Here is a 17,731-nt window from a genome sequence, read left to right on the forward strand (position 1 = left end):
TAGATGTCGTACAGAACAGATCAGCATAATAAATTAACAGTAATCCATATGACACAATGAGACAGAGAGAGAGAGAGAGAGAGAGAGAGAGAGAGATGCAGGTAATGACAGTAGCTTACAACAACATTAATGAAAGTAATAATATTATAGTTATAGTTCTGGCTACTGTGGTACAATATGTTGAAAGTATGTATTAGTATCAGACAGTATACTTGTGTGACAATAGTCATATGTGTATAATAACAGTAGAAGTATGACTAATGACTAATGATGGCAGCAGCAGCAGGAGGCATCTGGCAGGACCACGGCAGCAGCACAACCACACACGTCACACTGTCCAGGCACCGCTGCGGTATGAGTTATTCTGAGAGACAGTGGAGCACAAAGGCTCCGGAGAAGAAGCCGAGTTAGTGACATCCAGAATGGCCGAGTTAGCAAGATGCAGTAATAGGATGAGAGAGAGAGAGAGAGAGAGAGAGAGAGAGAGAGAGAGAGAGGGAGAGAGAGGGAGCCCGGTGTATTATAGGGGGTCCTCCGGCAGACTAGGCCTAAGTCAGCCTAACTAGGGGCTGGTACAGGGCAAGCCTGAGCCAGCCCTAACTATAAGCTTTATCAAAGAGGAAAGTCTTAAGTCTAGTCTTAAATGTGGAGACGGTGTCTGCCTCCCGGACCGTAACAGGAAGATGATTCCACAGGAGAGGAGCCTGATAGCTGAAGGCTCTGGCTCCTGATCTGCTTTTGGAGACTTTAGGGACCACGAGTAACCCTGCGTTCTCAGAGCGCAGTGTTCTGGTGGGATAATATGGCACTATGAGCTCTCTAAGATATGACGGAGCTTGACCATTTAGAGCTTTATAAGTTAACAGTAGGATTTTAAATTCAATTCTGGATTTTACAGGGAGCCAGTGCAGAGAAGCTAAAACAGGAGAAATATGATCTCGTTTCTTAGTTCCTGTTAGTACACGTGCTGCTGCATTCTGAATTAGCTGGAGAGTTTTTAAGGACTTACTAGAGCTACCTGATAATAGAGAGTTACAGTAATCCAGCCTTGAGGTAACAAAAGCGTGGAACAATTTTTCTGCATCTTTTCGGGTCAGGATAGGCCTAATTTTCGCAATATTACGCAGATGAAAAAATGCAGTCCGTGAGGTTTGCTTTAAATGAGAATTAAAAGACAAATCTTGATCAAATATTACTCTGAGGTTTCTTACGGTAGTGCTAGAGGCCAGAGCAATGCCATCTAGAGAAACTATGTCATCAGATAAAGAGTCTCTGAGTTGTTTGGGGCCAAGAACAATAACTTCAGTTTTGTCTGAATTTAACATCAGGAAATTGGTGCTCATCCAATTTTTTATGTCTTTAAGGCAGTTATGGAGTTTAGTTAATTGATTACTTTCTTCTGGCTTCATCGATAAATACAACTGTGTATCATCCGCATAACAATGGAAATTTATAGAGTGATTTCTAATGATGTTACCTAAAGGAAGCATATATAGAGTAAATAGGATTGGTCCGAGCACAGAACCTTGCGGAACTCCAAAACAAACTTTGGTACGTAAGGATGATTCATTACGAACGTCAACAAATTGAAAACGATCAGATAAATAAGATTTAAACCAGCTTAGTGCTGAACCTTTTAGGCCAATTAAGTGATCCAGTCTCTGCAGTAGAATTTGATGGTCAATTGTGTCAAACGCCGCACTAAGATCTAATAAAACAAGAACAGAGACGAGTCCTTTGTCTGAAGCAATCAGAAGGTCATTTGTAATTTTAACTAGAGCTGTCTCAGTGCTATGATGCACTCTAAATCCTGACTGAAATTCCTCAAATAAATTATTATCCTGGAGAAAATCACACAGCTGGTCTGCGACTACTTTCTCAAGGATCTTTGACATAAAGGGAAGATTAGATATTGGTCTATAGTTGGCTAACACCTCTGGATCCAGGGTGGGCTTTTTTAGGAGAGGTTGTTGTTGTTGTTGAGCTAGTTTACGTCTCTGTTAAGTAGCTGTCCATTACTCACTCTACAGCAGGAAATGGAACTTCAAAATAAAAGCTTTGTGCTGGAAATTCCATGTACTTCAAAATGAAGTGTGTTTTTTACAATATTTTGTGACACACTTGCAAGTCACTTGCGGTCCATTCAGAATGGACCCGCAACCCACTTTCAGACCATGACCCACCAGTTGGGAACCACTGGTGTAGATAATTCCTCATTTCAACCTCATGATTCCGCCGTTTCTCGTCCATTGCTGCACTTTCAAAGCAAGTCACAGAAATAAATAGAATCAGGGCGTCAGTCAAAAGTTCAGCTCAAAACAGCAGCTTGACATTGCTCATGGCCAGTTAAGACATCTCTTTCAACAGCTTCAAATCCAAAAATGTGCCATATTGGAGCAGTGTTAGCTCCCTTGAGAGACTAACTCTGCCATGTCTTGTTTCATCACCCCAGAAAACACTTAAACTTTCTAGTAAACAAACACAATTTGCGCCACTTGCCCTCGCTTCCACCTCTACTGAAATTTTATCTCCTTCATGTTGGCAGTGCTCAGCTTACAGCCTGTCAGACACTACTGGCTCCCTTTGTCCATTTATAAACATAATATTATGTTAATCACCTTGTCATATTGCTTATTATTAATATAATAAAGGTTGGCACTGTTCCGTTGGCACAGGTTGCTGATGTAGACTTTGTAATTTGCCAGAAGGATTCATAATAGCAAATGCCATTTCAGCCGGTTTGCATGAAGTCAAATTGGTTTAAGCTCGTACACCGGACTAGACCAGCAAAACCTGATCAACAGAACTCTACAAAGCAGTGATCAGTTGTGTACGCCAAAGATTATGTACTGTTTGTGAAAGGGAAAATATGCATACCTAAATGCAGGTTAACGTTTGAATGATAGGTCTTAAAAGCACGACAGCCTCAACAATTTCAGTGTATGTGTGTGCATGTAGCTCATGCAGGCTATGATAAGGATGATCACAGTGATTAAAAGGAATCAGTGTGTGTGGATTTGTGTGCAGCTGCGTGTGTATATGTGGGTGGAGATGATGAGAATCACCAAACTGATTAAAAGGAGTGCCTTGCTGCCATTGTGGGGAAAAAACGAACAAATTCAGCTTTAAATAGCAATAAATACAAATTCTAATCAGGTAATTTGAGAATTATATGCTGTCAACATTTCCTGTTATTTTAAGTGTGAAGATAATTTGAACAAAACTGTGGCACAGACTATTAAACAGGGGACAACATTTTGATTTTAGAATCTGAATGTTCAGGATGAGCACAAATGCTCCGTTTCTTTATCTCGCCATTAAAAATTAAAAATTGATTGTGTATACTTTTCTCATTTCCCTCCTTGTCACTCAGCCTTCCTGCCTCTGTATCCCCCCTCTCTTCTCCTCTGAGGGGTTAGAGGTTCCCCACTGTGAGAGCGAAACAAATTTTTAACTAATCACAGGGCTGTCTGAGCAGAACGGTAGTAATAATTATACCCCAAAATGCAGGACATTGAAGTGATAACCTATGAAATAACCCTTCTTCTTATGCCACACACAACTATCCTTCAGAATATATGCCTCCAATATTGAACAAAGAGAAAAAAAAAGCTCAAATCTCGTGCTGCGCAAATGTTAATCTCCACTTTTGTCAGTGACAAAATACAGTCGGCCTGAAATTGGTTTCAAATATAAAGGATTTCCTTCCATCCCCAAAATGTGCGTGCACATGGAAAAGAATTTCACTATGTTCCAGTGTAAACTAAGATAGAATGCAGAGGAAGACTGGAGGACTCAAAAATAAAAACTATGATAGCCGATTCAGAGCGTGCAGATAATCAGACAAGCTCAATTATAGATGATGATACTGTTGACAAAAAATGTTTCTGCAGTTTTTTTGGTGCTATTTTGATGATTTATGGTCTTACCCAAAACAGACAAATGTCTATTGAATGCAGAACTGTCCTAGCAAACAAGTTTTGAGATTGCACTGATAAAACCAGAGCTCAGAGAATTTAGAGTAACTACAAGTAACTTTCATTTTGTGATTTTCATAGTAGTAGTGTTTCCATGAGCACCACAGCCTCTTGCTGTAAAGATATTGATCTGGCTGGCGCATACACTTGTTTTGTAAGCAAGTCAAAGAAAGATGAAATTTATTTTTAAAACTATTTTTCTTTTTTAAGCAGCTGTCTGAAGGATCCATAGTGATGGATCCTTCAGACAGCTGCTTAAAAAAGAAGCTGTCTGAAGGATCCATAGTGATGAGGTAATGCATTTATTCAAGGCTGTGAGTAGTGAATGGGTGTATGATTTTGGACACAGCCTTTGTTTTAGCCAGGATCCATAGTGATGAGGTAATGCATTTATTCAAGGCTGTGAGTAGTGAATGGGTGTATGATTTTGGACACAGCCTTTGTTTTAGCCACCAACGTGAATTTATATAATGATGTAAAACCAAGAGGCAACCTCCATGGCTGAAAAATGAAGCCAACGTGGACGAGCTAAAAGCTGCAGTTTCTTGATTGGCCACTTGAGGCTGGCTCCAGAGGCAGTCCTTATACATGTAGACCCCAGTGTTTAAAAAAGCCCAACTTCACAGCAGACATAAGCATTTTGACAACCTGGTACAAAAATGGTTTTGGTCTCTATAGCTAATTTCAACAACTGTACAGGGGGTTCATTTTTATATAACTTATGCGTGAGGGCAGGGCCGCTTGAATGACATGCTGTCTGCGAAACATCACTACAGTCTATGAGTCAGATCCACCCCTTGCTTATCCACAGCCCTACCCACTCGTCTAAATTTGGTCCCAAAATATACATAATAAAATAAAACATTTAAAAAAAAATTCTCCTCCTGCTTTCTTACAACTGTCTGTCATATTAGTCACTGCCAAACTTTGCCTTGGAAAATGTGAACAAAGGCTCGTCTAGTCTGCATGCTGTGAATCATTTCATCTGATTTTGCATGGAGTCGCACCCGGGGACAGGCATTAATAACTATAGAATCAGTCATCTGATGGACTTGTTTGCTTACGCAGGTCATACAGAGGCATCAGTATTAAATTGAGACTGTTTCATAACCAGTTAAACACGTCTTGTAGCTGCTTTAATGACACATTGCTTTGTGTGCTTATATCTTATAGTGCATGTTTGTACACAGGTGCATCATCCTCTTACCTCCAGGGCTTTCCTCTTACTGTTGAGCAGCTTGGAGATGTCCCGTGCCACCCTCTCCACCAAGTCCTTGGGGTTGTTTCTCTTGATTTCAAACTGGCTCTTCTTCTCATTATAAATCTGCAGATGGAGAACACAGGGAATTAAAGGTCAGATAACCGGAGCCATCAGTTTAATTAAGAAGACCACCGAGGAGCTGTTTGATTATTCTCAAGGTAGCACACAAGATGGTAAACATTTACTGTAGAGCAGGCAGTATGCAGCCTGGCGTTATACCCATAAGCCTCAGCACTGTAGCAGAATTAAACACAGAACAGAGCCCTAATGGCAAAGCACTTAGCTAGCCAGCTGCAGTCTGGCAGTCAGGATCAAATTAAATAAACGCAAACTCCAGCAGATCCTCACTGCTGGGTGAACACCTTGTATCTCCACAATCTTAACTCCTTTGGAACGTACACAAGCAGCCTTATTTACAGCTTGGTGACAACACATTTGTGATTTAATCCAACAGATTACTGAGGGCTATCCTACACCAAACAGGCCGGAGAATATTTGCAGCCTGTGAAGGACCATAATCCCTTTAGTTAAAGTGCAAGGGGGAATTACAACATTTTCACTCAGAAACAGCAATATATCAAGCGCTCTTACTGGGGCGTTACCAGGATGAAATCAGGTGAGACCTATTAAACAGACACAGACTTTGCAAAAAACAAGTACGAGAAATGGTTCTCAGATGCCACAAGGGACTGGGATGTTAGAAATGGAAAGTAGGGGCATCCAGAGGCAGAACGACAGATGCTTGGACCGCTGACAGAGGAAGGTACTTGGGAGATTAGTCTGCTCCCCCTGGAAGAATTGTGAAGGCTGACTCAGCGGCCCGAGCTCTATAGGATCTGTAGTCTACAACAGAGCACCACCCAAGGGATTACCACTTATCCTGCTGCCCTAAGACACCGCAAGACCCACTTTCACACCATAAAACCATTTTGTATAGTTCTTCTGAGGAAAACCCAGGAAAAGCCTGTTATTGCTGAATATTTTTTAAAGCAATTAGGGTCTTTTTTAAATCTTAAATATGAGGCTTAAATGCTGCATGTACTCAGGTTGTGTGTGTCTGGTTAATTGCCCTTAGTTTGAGGTACTATAAACTCACTTCCTCAATCATTCACTCAAGTAATTACACACTTTAGGCCCTTTGTGCATGATGATATGACGCAATGCACTTCACATAGAATAATTACAATTGAATAAAAAGGTGCATGTTAACCTTCAGTTTAAGTCTGAGGAGCAAAAGGGAACGTGAAACGTCAGCAGCTAAAGAAAGCAACTAAAGACCTTATACAGTACTTGTTAAGGGTGTAGCTAGGGTTTGGGTGGATCTTGGACGAAGATGTTATCATTGAATTTTTCTACTTATCTATACTGCAAAATGTATTTTCATGTTTAAACAGTGAGAGGGGAGGAGCTTTGCAAGAAAAAGTGAGTGAGCCGACACTGGTGCTGCAGGTACAGGCGCTGGTGGTAAATCTGCAAACTATACAGTTAATATAGTTGATATAGCTCATTCCGAACTTCAGGGTTCACATTGGTGTTTTCTCAGCAAGACCTGAGACTGTCGCTTCCATCAACAGCAGTCTGTTAATATGCATGTTGTTTTTTTTTGTGTATATCTGACAATCAAACATAATGACCTTTATTATGCTTCTCAGGTGGCCAAATGGTTTTTGCTACATTCCTTATGTAAGGCTCAAAACTTGTATTAAAATCTATTTATTTACCCTTAATTAAATCACCAAAGCTCTTTTCAGGCCTGAGTAATATTGTATGCAAAACATACAGTAGATTATAGTCAGAGACTTAGTTAATGAAGCAGTCCTGTCAAACATTATCTGGCAAAACACAGATGTAAAGCTGTGTATCATCTGCACGGCAATAAATACTAATATTATGCTTACTGATGAGGCTAACTGAGCCTTACAGCACGCCACACAGAAAATAACTTTGTAATGAGAAATCACACAGAGAGAACTGATACAATCACAATGCATGAGCAAGACTGTAACACATCCACAGGGAAAAGGTGAAATGGTCAACCACGCAATGTATAAACAGTTCTTTATTCTTAAATGTAAAATTTAACAACCAAAATCAAAATACATATTTTACCGTTCACCTGTAGTGCTTTTAATCATTCTAGATTGTTTTGGTGTGAGTTGCTGAGTGTTGGAGATATTGGCCGTAGAGATGTCTGCCTTCTCTCTAATATAATGGAACTACAGTAGATGACCAGTAAATCGAAAGCTGGCCCAACCCTTACCTATGGTCATGAGCTATGGGTTATGACCGAAAGACTGAGATTGTCTTTTTAGACGGGCATTTTTTCCAGCGTCTTTTTAGATGCGCATTTTTGTGGATGCTTATTTTTAGACGCTTCTTTTTAGATGCGTGTAGACACTGAAAAGTTAAAATATTTTCAACTTTTTGAGCATCAGACGCCAGTAGCACCATTTGTCATTGTCGTCATTGGCCCAGGCAGCCAGTTAAATCCTCCTTCCTGTTTTGTTGTGGCAGTTATGGCAGTTTGGTCAGTTCCAGCAGTTTTACGGCAGTTATGAGCGACAGACAACACAACGCAATACGAAGATGAGAAATTTATCCTGACAATATTTGATTTTTAAGAATTATACAACACACGCACACCTCAGTACTCAAACAAACACAGGAGGAGACACGCATGGAGCTGTGCGAGCAGCGCAACGAATTTGTCTGGTGAGTACAATGTAATTTACGACAACGATATCGTCGTAGCAGCTAGTTAACTTTCAGACAGTGGGATATGTGAGAGGGCTGCTGACCTTATTTCGTAGTTCACAGTTTTTGTGCTGCATTTTTATGTATGAAAAGTACTATATAAACAAAGTTGGATTTGATTTGATAGCTCGTGATAGTTTCATGTAAGCTAGTACTGACTCTACTGTCTTTGAGGGAAACACTATATTCAAGGGGAGACATAGGGAGATGACAGGAGGTGTGTGTGTGTTGAACACGCACCCCCGCTCCACAGGTGCTCCTTGCTGGGTTTTTTTGTGTAGCGCGCATTGAATAAGCGCTTCCAGCATTTCAAGCGTCTTTGAAGCGTCCCCGTCTCTAGCGTCTCATTTCTGTGTGATCTCCCCCATAGGGTGAGGAGCTCATACATCTGGAGGGAGCTCGGAGTAGAGCTGCTGCTCCTTCGCATCGAAAGGGGTCAGTTGAGGTGGTAAGGGCATCAAATCAGGATGCCTCCTGGGAACCTCCCACTGGAGGTGTTCCAGGCAGACCCAGAACACGCGGGATTACATATCTCATCTGGCCTGGGAACGCCTTGGTGTCCTCCAGGAGGAGCTGGAAAGCGTTGCTGGGGAAAGGGACGTCTGCCGCGACCCGGCTTTGGATAAGCAGTTGAAAATGGATGGATGGATGGATGGATGGATGGATGGATAGAGTAGATGGCACTCAGCTTGTGGTGATCAAAGAACCAAAAAATACATTTGAAAAACTCAACAGCAATGTCTCTTCCCAGAAATGACCCGGTTACTCAAGATAATCCACAGACCTTGTTGGGAGCAGTTTCATGTTGGAACTATTTTCTTGATAGCAAAGTACACCTGTACAACTGTATCACTGCACAGAAGGAATTGTGCATTGCCAGCTTTATTGCTAGCTGACCTAGCACCACTGAGGACACCATTAATGTTTTCAACTCACATTGTCACATGCACAAGCCTCTCATCCATGAGTACATGCACACTCCCTTGTGTGCAGTAATAAGGTTGAGGTGTTGTTGGATAGAAAGAAAATAGTTCCTACACGAAGCTGTGCGCTACAAGGTTTGTGGATTATCTTAAGAACCGGGTCATGATGTCTGTTGAGTTTATCAAATTATATCTCCAACTCACACCAAAAGAATCTAGACTGACAAACAGGTAAAATGAAAATTTGGGGGTGACCTGTTCCTTTAATCTTTTCAGCGTGCATGACATGTCAACTAGATTGGAAACTTCTGAAATATGCTGTTTTTGCTTAAGAGGCAGATGATAATTTTGTTTGTGCCAAATTGTCTAATGTTGCTAGTTTGTTTTCATTTGCTCAACTAGATAACCATTTCTCCTGAAGCGCATCTGTGACTTTTATTCCAGTTAAAAAGATCACTACTGGCATATGAGGACAGAGTTTGAAGTGAGATTAAACAAAGCTCAGCTATTAATTGTTGTTTTTATTGGTCTTGCATGAGCGTAATTACCAGAAAAGACAAATTCTATCTGTGACACAATGATTTCTTATGTGCCATTAAACAACCAGTTAAGCTGGGGACACCCTATACTTATCTTTGATTTTCAGTCACTGAATGAGACACAGGCTACACATTTTGACAACAAAGTGCAAGTAATTATTATGCACTGGAAAAAAGAAAATGGTAGAGGTAAAAATAAACAAAAAAAAAAAAATATCTGAAAAAAAGGCTGAGTGTGGCCTGTGCATCTTGCAAAACAAACTGGAGGTGAGTATTTGCTGCCCTGCAGCCTGCAGGACCTGTGTTATTTTTGAACAGACCCAACTGATCAGTCACAGGTTGTATCAGGGTTCCCACACATTTTCATGGTCTAAATTTCAACACTTCTCACAATGTAATATGGAGAAAGGTTCATAGCATGTAGCTCCATTTAAAAGCAATTTATTAGCACATCCGCAAGTGACGTTTCAAGCTCCAAATGTCACATTTAAACATAATTACAGCCAGCTGGCATATATGGAGGGAGAGATGGAACGTGGGGAGAAAATAAAGACGTGCATATGATGGTTTAAAAACATACACTAAGTCAGATATAAAAGCTACTTTATGTCAACATCTAGCCTTGAAAAAATAAATTAACTGATACGTTACATTACATGGAAGGCTATCCAGTGAAGATAACTGTAACAGTAAGTAGGGGTGTAACGATCCATCGATATATCTATTAAATGATCAACGATCCAAAATCATTGATGCAAAGTGTAAAAAAACATAGATCCATATCATCATTTTAGGATACACTTCAGTTTTGAAAGTCTGTGCCACCATCAAACAGCAGCAGGCAGATGGCAAGCAGCTAAGAGAAAGACGATGAGGATAACGTTATTTACTCAGCAATAAACCAACAGTGTGGAAATATTTTGGATTTCGGAGAAAATACAGGTCGACAGACAGAGTACATGCTGTACCTAAACAATGCTGTTACGAGGTAAAATACCATGTTACATTACTTGCCTGGACGGCCATCTCACTCTGCTAACTAACTACAGCAGTCAGTTTAAAGTGAATTTTAGTGCACCTAAGCGGTTACAATTATTTACACTATTTATGTGTTGTTTTTGACTTTTATGGCCAAAAGCATGAAAGAAAGTTGTGGCAGCTTCTTCTGAAACCAACTGGGTTAAATAGGCAGATAATATAGTTTCATAATGATTGCAAGCCCCTCAATCGCATCAAACTGAAATCGTATCGTGGCAGACTTTGTAGTATCAGCAAATATCGTAATGTTGTCTAAAGAATCGATATAATATCGTAGCATGATGAATCTGGTGATTTACACCCCTAACAACAAGGTTTCATTAGACACAAACAAATTCCTTGCCTTTCAAAAACTTTAACAGCTTTTTACTAATTCAGTGATTTTTCCAGGCCTGGAAAACAAGAAATTCCATGATTTTTTCCAGGTTTCTCATGACTGTGTAAACCCTGTTGTATTTATCATGTGATGAATCAATTAAACAAGGCTACTGTGGTTTGTCAGTGACTATCCAAGACGTTCTGGAGTCGATCCCCACACTCTTCAGCGACTACATCAACTAGATCAAACACGACTAAAATGGCTAAATGTTTATAAACCAAACGTAGCTGCCAAAGTGAGGATCTCTTGCTCTTTCTGGTATGAAATATTATGTCTGTGGGATTGATGTGTTGATGTGCAGCAATTAGGAAAAGAAAACACTGGCGTCCATATGATCTATCTCTGTCGAGCTGAAGGCTGGGCAGGCAGCCAGAGGCAGTTTCCCTCCACTGGCCCACTGAGCAGGCAAACCTGGCCCCAGAAGCTCTCAGACCATGCCAACCAAGCACTCTGACAAGATTGCCTGGTGTCTTATTTTGGCCGCCCTCTGAGGGATAAGGGATCCTGCTTAGTTTCAAACAACACTTTAAACTACTTCTCAAAGTGAATTGTGAAGGTGAAATCTGCATCCTCCATCATGATGCGGCAAAAAAATATGTTTTGATGAGTAAAACAGGTGGTTCAATTCTTTTAGTTTTGTTTATTTCGGTTACTCATCCTGAAAAAGTCATTAGTCTGCAATTCAACAGTCCAAACACGCACAGAAGCACACACACATGCACACACACACACACACACACACACACACACACACACAAAGGAATCAGTTATTACCCCTCTGTTCTGAATGAGGCAGCCCTCAGACCTGAGACCAATAATCACAAGAGTATTTACACACATGAACATACCCACACATTTGCACACGCACACACACATACACACACCATTTCAGAGGGCTTTTGGAAGAAGCCATTAATGGAATCTTATTAAACCATAAAACAAGAGCGAAGTTTTCTCCGCTCCATTGACAGACTACAAACCCCTGACTTTTTTAAGCAATGCATTTTTCAAGTCGATTTAAAAAACCATGTCAAATTTGTTTTTAAATCAATATTCATTCCCTTAATGTGTGGTAGTGCTCTCTGGGTCTGCCTCTCTCCGGAAGATTCATGGCTGTCTCCAGGACATTACAGGCAGAGCATTCACTACTCTGAGCTTAGAAACAAAACACAAAGACAGAGATCAATAAGACTCATATTGCTTCATGCAGGGATTCCAAAATATTTTTCATTTGTTATAACACAAAGTAAGGTCCGTGTTTTATTTCTGTGAATCCTTTTCAAGAAAAAAAAATGGAGCTCAGGGAATTTTCTAAAGAGAAAAAACTTTCTAATGCAACTTCCATTACTTGTCCTGCATTCTCCCTCTATATTTAGGGATTTAGAATGATTCTAATGTACTGTATAATTGTGCAGCCTCTGCCACTACAATCATCAAACAGCCTCATTGGAAAATGCACTGCTTAATTACCTCCTCAAAGCACAGAGCCAGCAAACCATTGACAAATTAAGTCAACCACTGTCACTGTGGTCCAAAATGCATGGAAATAAGCTGCTGCAACACACACACTCGCTTGGTAAATGCACACTAGAACTCAAATAAAAGCAGAGCCACTATTAAACTGATTAATACAATATTAACAGTGGGTCCAGAAATACAAATACTACACAGCAGAAGGGACGGCAGTAGCTCAGTCCATAGGGACTTGAAACCAGAGGGTCATTGGTTCAAGTCCCCGTCCAGGCAAATATGGAGTATGGACTGGTAGCGAGAGGGATGCCAGTTCAACTCCTCTGCACTGCTGAGGTGCTCTTGAGCAAAGCACTGAACTCCCAACTGCTCAGGTCACTTATCTCTGGGCAGCCCCCTCGCTCTGAAAATCTCTTCATTTAATGCATGTATAGGTCCTGTTTGTGCATGTGTGTGTATTCCAGGCCTTTGTGTATTTGACAACAGAGTGAAACAAAACTGAATTTCCCCTAGGGCATTAATAAAGTATATCTATATTCTTCTTCATTAAAGCTTATTCCCCACTGACATGTATGGATTCCAGGCATGGGATGACATGAAAATTTCATGTCATGATGATCCTGCCTAAAAAAGTCGGTCCCTCCATGATACTACGGGCTGTTTTTGTGATTGTTGCGCTTTGAAATGTGTGATTTCACTGCAGCTTTTCTAAAAAAGTAGTGATGCATATTTTAGGAGGGTTTTTTTCTATCATGATTAAGAATTAAAAAAAAGGTTTTATTTTTTAAAAACAATGACAATTGGCCTACTTAGAAGGCGTATTATGATATGATGCATTTTCAGAGCTAATACTGACTTAAAATAATACAAATATACATATATATTCTTTTAATCTTTGCTGGTCCAAATGTTTCCTTTTTATATATGTCACAGTCAGCCAGGAAGATTTAGAAGGCAACAGTGAAGTCTATGAGGATGGAACAGGCCTACCTGATTGTAAAGACAGTGACTGACAGAAAGAACAGGCTACATTACAGATGAGACAGACATCTCAGTAATGTTATTATCAGATGAGAGAAAGACCATCATGCGCCTTGCAGCTTCACTGTCAGGTAAGGAGGAGCCCTGTGTGCCTCCAACAGCTTGACAATGGTTGTGACACTTTATAGTTTGTGAAGTAAAAAAGCTCCAACAGTTACTCAGTACAATAATATGTGTACATTGTTATAAGGAGGTCTGTGAAATTTTGTTGTGTGTTTGAAATGATAAGTGTTCTCACTATGAAAGATGTTAAAATTCACCTGCTCTGTGCTACAAAAAAAGGGGCTCACGTGTTTGTGTTACGGTGCTGCTCACACCGACACCGAAATGGCTCGACTCACTCATTGAACCCGTTAATAAACATTTGGTAATCTTAGCCGTGTGATGCTAACAGTTAGCCCTGTCACTGTGTGTGACTCTGTCCCAGGCGCAGCAGTAGCCTCAAGATAAACAGAGAGAGAGTGGGTAGGGGAAGGGGCTGAAATAAGACTTTATGTGTTTTAAATTTGCAGTAAAGTCATGAGAATATGCTTAAGACTCTTAAAATGGTACTGAAATATAACAGAATCAATGTACCTTACATTTGTAAAGAAACAAATATTTTCCTTGTATTACAGATATGACACACATCTTTTTGTGCTGACCGTATTTCTTGGTGAAAAACATCCAAACAATCTTAGAAAAAACAGGCTTTTCTACAATTTAAAATGGCATCATAGCTTTCAATTTAAAAAAAAAAAAAAAGCTAATTCTTGATGAGTATGTTTTGCATGTTTAGAGGTTAGTGTGAATGCTGCTGGACATGATATTCACAATTATCCCAATAATGGAAATTTACCATGATTAAGTTATTGTGAGTGTTTTTTTAATCGCAATTTGCAACAACATCAGATATTGTGCCGTTCCTAATGGATTCTGTTACACATAATCTTCACTGTTGTTTGCCAGAGGACATAAAACAAAACAAGACAGGGCTGGATAATAACTCAATATTACCATGTATTATCTCTCCGTATAACTGTGTGTCATGATGATGAATGACAAGTTCAAAATCTGTCACAGCATATTATCTTGAATATTTGAAAAAGTTCAGATTTTGTTGCACAAACAAATAACTTCACTCAAACATGTTTTTAAATAGTTTACAAAATATTATGACACACTGATTAAGATTTCAAGCTTTGATAGTTATTGCGATAATTTCGCCCACCACTAAATTTACATTGGTCGAACAGATGACAGGTCCGTATCATGTACCTGAGCTGGCACATGCTCCCTAAGTGTAAATGGGCACGACAGCAATGTACTGTATCCACCCACACAGTCTGTCCCCATCTCCAGTGACCTATGTCTATTGTATATCCTGTACTGCCACATAAACAGCCCTGGTATCAGTTTCTCTGCCACTTTGTGTGTGATGCACTATGTATTCTGTCTAAGGGAAGCCTGTTTGATTTTTTTTATCACTCTACATGGACTAATAAAAATACTAAGAGAGACAAATAAAGATGGATAGCACTGTAGGGCGCTCATCTCTCTGACAGGTTGGCCATTACAAGCTCCTGTAACGGGCAGATGAGGTCCCTGTCCATTCTGGGAGAAGATTGAGCTGTGCTGTCAACCGGACAGAGCTCCAGTCCAGAAAGTAGCAGGCGGCCAATGAGCATTAAGGTTGGAGGAGCACTGGGTGCAGACCAACAGCACATGGTAATGCTGGCCACGATAGGCCTGAGGAGCTTTAAATCCCCTTTAGCTAGAGGTTGGAGATGAGTGACCATCATCGCTGAGGGGCCATAAGCACATCAGCCTGCCTGAAATTATATTTGAGGGCTTTAGAGCTTGACTCACTCACAGGTAATGGGGCCGCCACGGGAGAAAAACCAAGCACTGTAGCAGGAAACTTTGTTTATAATCATATGCAGTGTTTGAGCTGAGGAAAACCACTTGTAGGTGCTTGTATGAAAAACAAGCAGCAGTAAAAAAAAAAACAAGAGAAACAAATAAATACATATTCATCTGTGTAGAAGCATATTTGGTATGATTGTTTATATAATCAATATAAGTTGTTTGGTACAGCACTACAACAGTAGCCTACAGCAAACCTACTACTCAATAGCATCTATGTAACACTGTAGGTAAGTACTGTACATCAAAACTGTACTTATGTCAGTACTTCAGGGGCAGCTCCATTATTTTTGTTTCGAGGTTTTTATATAATTCTGCAGCTTTGTGTTCCTGAGTATTTAATTCCAAAAATTCAAATGTTGGTCAGAGTATGTGTGTTTCAGCCTCATAATGCTAGTTCCAAAGCCCTTCTGAAAACTCCCATGTGACATGACAAAGGCTTCTGCACAATGTCATTGCTGTAGACGCCACGTTAGTTTAGTTCGGAAAGTTGCATATTAACAAATAGACTAAATCCTTGGTTTTCAAGACGGGGTCCTGGACCTACAGGGGGCCCTCAGAGTTAGTTATTTTTAACCAAGATTTAAAATATGTCTGAAAATTCTATGCATTAACATGAATCCAAAATATTATTAGAAAAGACAAATTGGTTAATTCTTAATTTACAGTTCACAACATTGAGGATAAGCTGTTACCCATGAATCCTTGCACAATCATGTTAGCTAGCTAACGCTAATCAAAATGCCGCACCTGTCCATTACAGCGAGGCGATCGGTTCGTATGTTACGTAATGTTGAAACATGTTGGCCAGTTAGCTGTATTATTATTTCAAGTTTTCAACATTCTTGTGAGTCACAATGGATAATCTTGTAACTTTTTGAGCAAGAGATTCAAAAAATACCGTCCACCTCAGAAACAAACATGACGTTTATATGAATCGGCCAATAATGCTTATTTTAATATCTTCGTATTATATGCACCAATAGAAGCTATGTTAACACATAGTGCCTTTGGCCGCCCTACACGTTATTGTAGACCCAGTTTCATTTGCAACTCAGTTTTTTACAATTACATAGTAAGGTAGCATTTCTCAACGTGGGCAGTACCGTGTTCAGGGTACGGCAGGGGGGCGCTGGAAGCAGTATTTTTGAGCGGGGGCGTTGAGATGTTTGTGGGTGTCTGTTCTTTAATAGCAGTTTAGTCCTACATGCGCATTTTCACAACTTCATTATTAGACCTTTGTTTATCACCATTAAAAAGCTTACACCCTAATATGTCATGCAGCCACCTGTTCACACCAGGAACACACTCCTCTGTGCCCATCAGCCAACGATCTGCTCCTCTGCTCTTATCTAATCTCATGTGGAGCTCTGTCTGCTTGTGTGTGTCTGTGTGTGTTTGCTCGTGTCTCTTGCTTTCTGTTTAGACACAGCTGACAGATATGTTGAAGCATGGAATGCATATTTTATCATTTCTCATAAAAAGATCATTAATCTCATATCTAACATATCTTTAATATCCTTCATAACAGATTATCAGTGTGTCTTCCTGCCAGATTCACTCGTGGCTCGCGGAAAAAGAAGTCCAGACGCTGAAACTCTTACTGCAGATCGTGAGCTGACTGTGGAACATGGGGTCGCAGTGCGTCCAGTGTGACAGCCCTGTTGCTCAACATGGATGCTGAAAGGATGCGGGCAGCGCTCTACAAAAAATCTGAGCACTTCACTGCGCCTCCAGTAAGATAAGATCTAGTTTTGATTTTCCACCTCCAACAAAGAGCAGTGCACAGAGGCTTCCCCAAACTTTGTCTCATCCAGAGTCCCAAACAGGGCTCTGGGCTCTGGGATCTGTGTACTAAAACGTAGGACATGAAGTGTTTGAAGCCCACTGACCCTTTCAGATAGTCTATGTATCTTTCTGCTTTTTAACTTCCTATTTCGCACTAACATCAAATTACTACTTTCTGATTGGATGCTGTTTGTGATCAATAACGAGACCTAATTTAAATTTGAATGTAAAATTTCCAACCATTGCATTTTTTATTACTCATAAATCTGGCTCTCTGGGACACTAATCATAATCATATTCCAAATGTCCAGTTAAATCAAATCTGTTGTTTGGCATTTAATGACGTGCTTTTTTTAATGATATAATACAGAATAATAATCAACATTACATTTTGGTGCTGGCCCAAATCAGGTTGATCTCTGTTAAAGCTAAGGGGTCCCTGCCTGAAAAACGTTGACGATCCCTGAACTGTATGATTGAGTTGGTACACCAGTAACTGCCAGTGTAGCATGTGAGATAAAATTACTGTTTCAGTTTATGGAGTCTGGGGGCTTTAAAGAGACCATAGATAACTGCTTCAGTTCCCTGCTGGAAAAGGCTGATGGTCTGGTGTCAAGGTAAAGCCATAAAATAGTCCTTATACAGCACACACAAAC

At 40.2% G+C, this 17,731-nt stretch overlaps 1 protein-coding gene across 3 annotated transcripts in view; it reads right to left on the reverse strand.

Annotated features, from left to right (window-relative positions):
- cacna2d2a (calcium channel, voltage-dependent, alpha 2/delta subunit 2a) overlaps positions 1 to 17,731 on the reverse strand; it is a 205,016-nt gene that overhangs the window by 145,078 nt on the left and 42,207 nt on the right. For all 3 annotated transcript variants that reach the window (XM_033627001.2, XM_033627000.2, XM_033627002.2), the window contains exon 3: positions 5,185 to 5,301. In XM_033627001.2, coding sequence (XP_033482892.1) covers positions 5,185 to 5,301 — 117 coding nt within the window. The remainder of the gene's footprint in view (positions 1 to 5,184; positions 5,302 to 17,731) is intronic.

Source organism: Epinephelus lanceolatus, chromosome 1 (genome assembly GCF_041903045.1).
Source record: "Epinephelus lanceolatus isolate andai-2023 chromosome 1, ASM4190304v1, whole genome shotgun sequence".
NCBI classification, from domain to species: Eukaryota; Metazoa; Chordata; class Actinopteri; order Perciformes; family Serranidae; genus Epinephelus; species Epinephelus lanceolatus.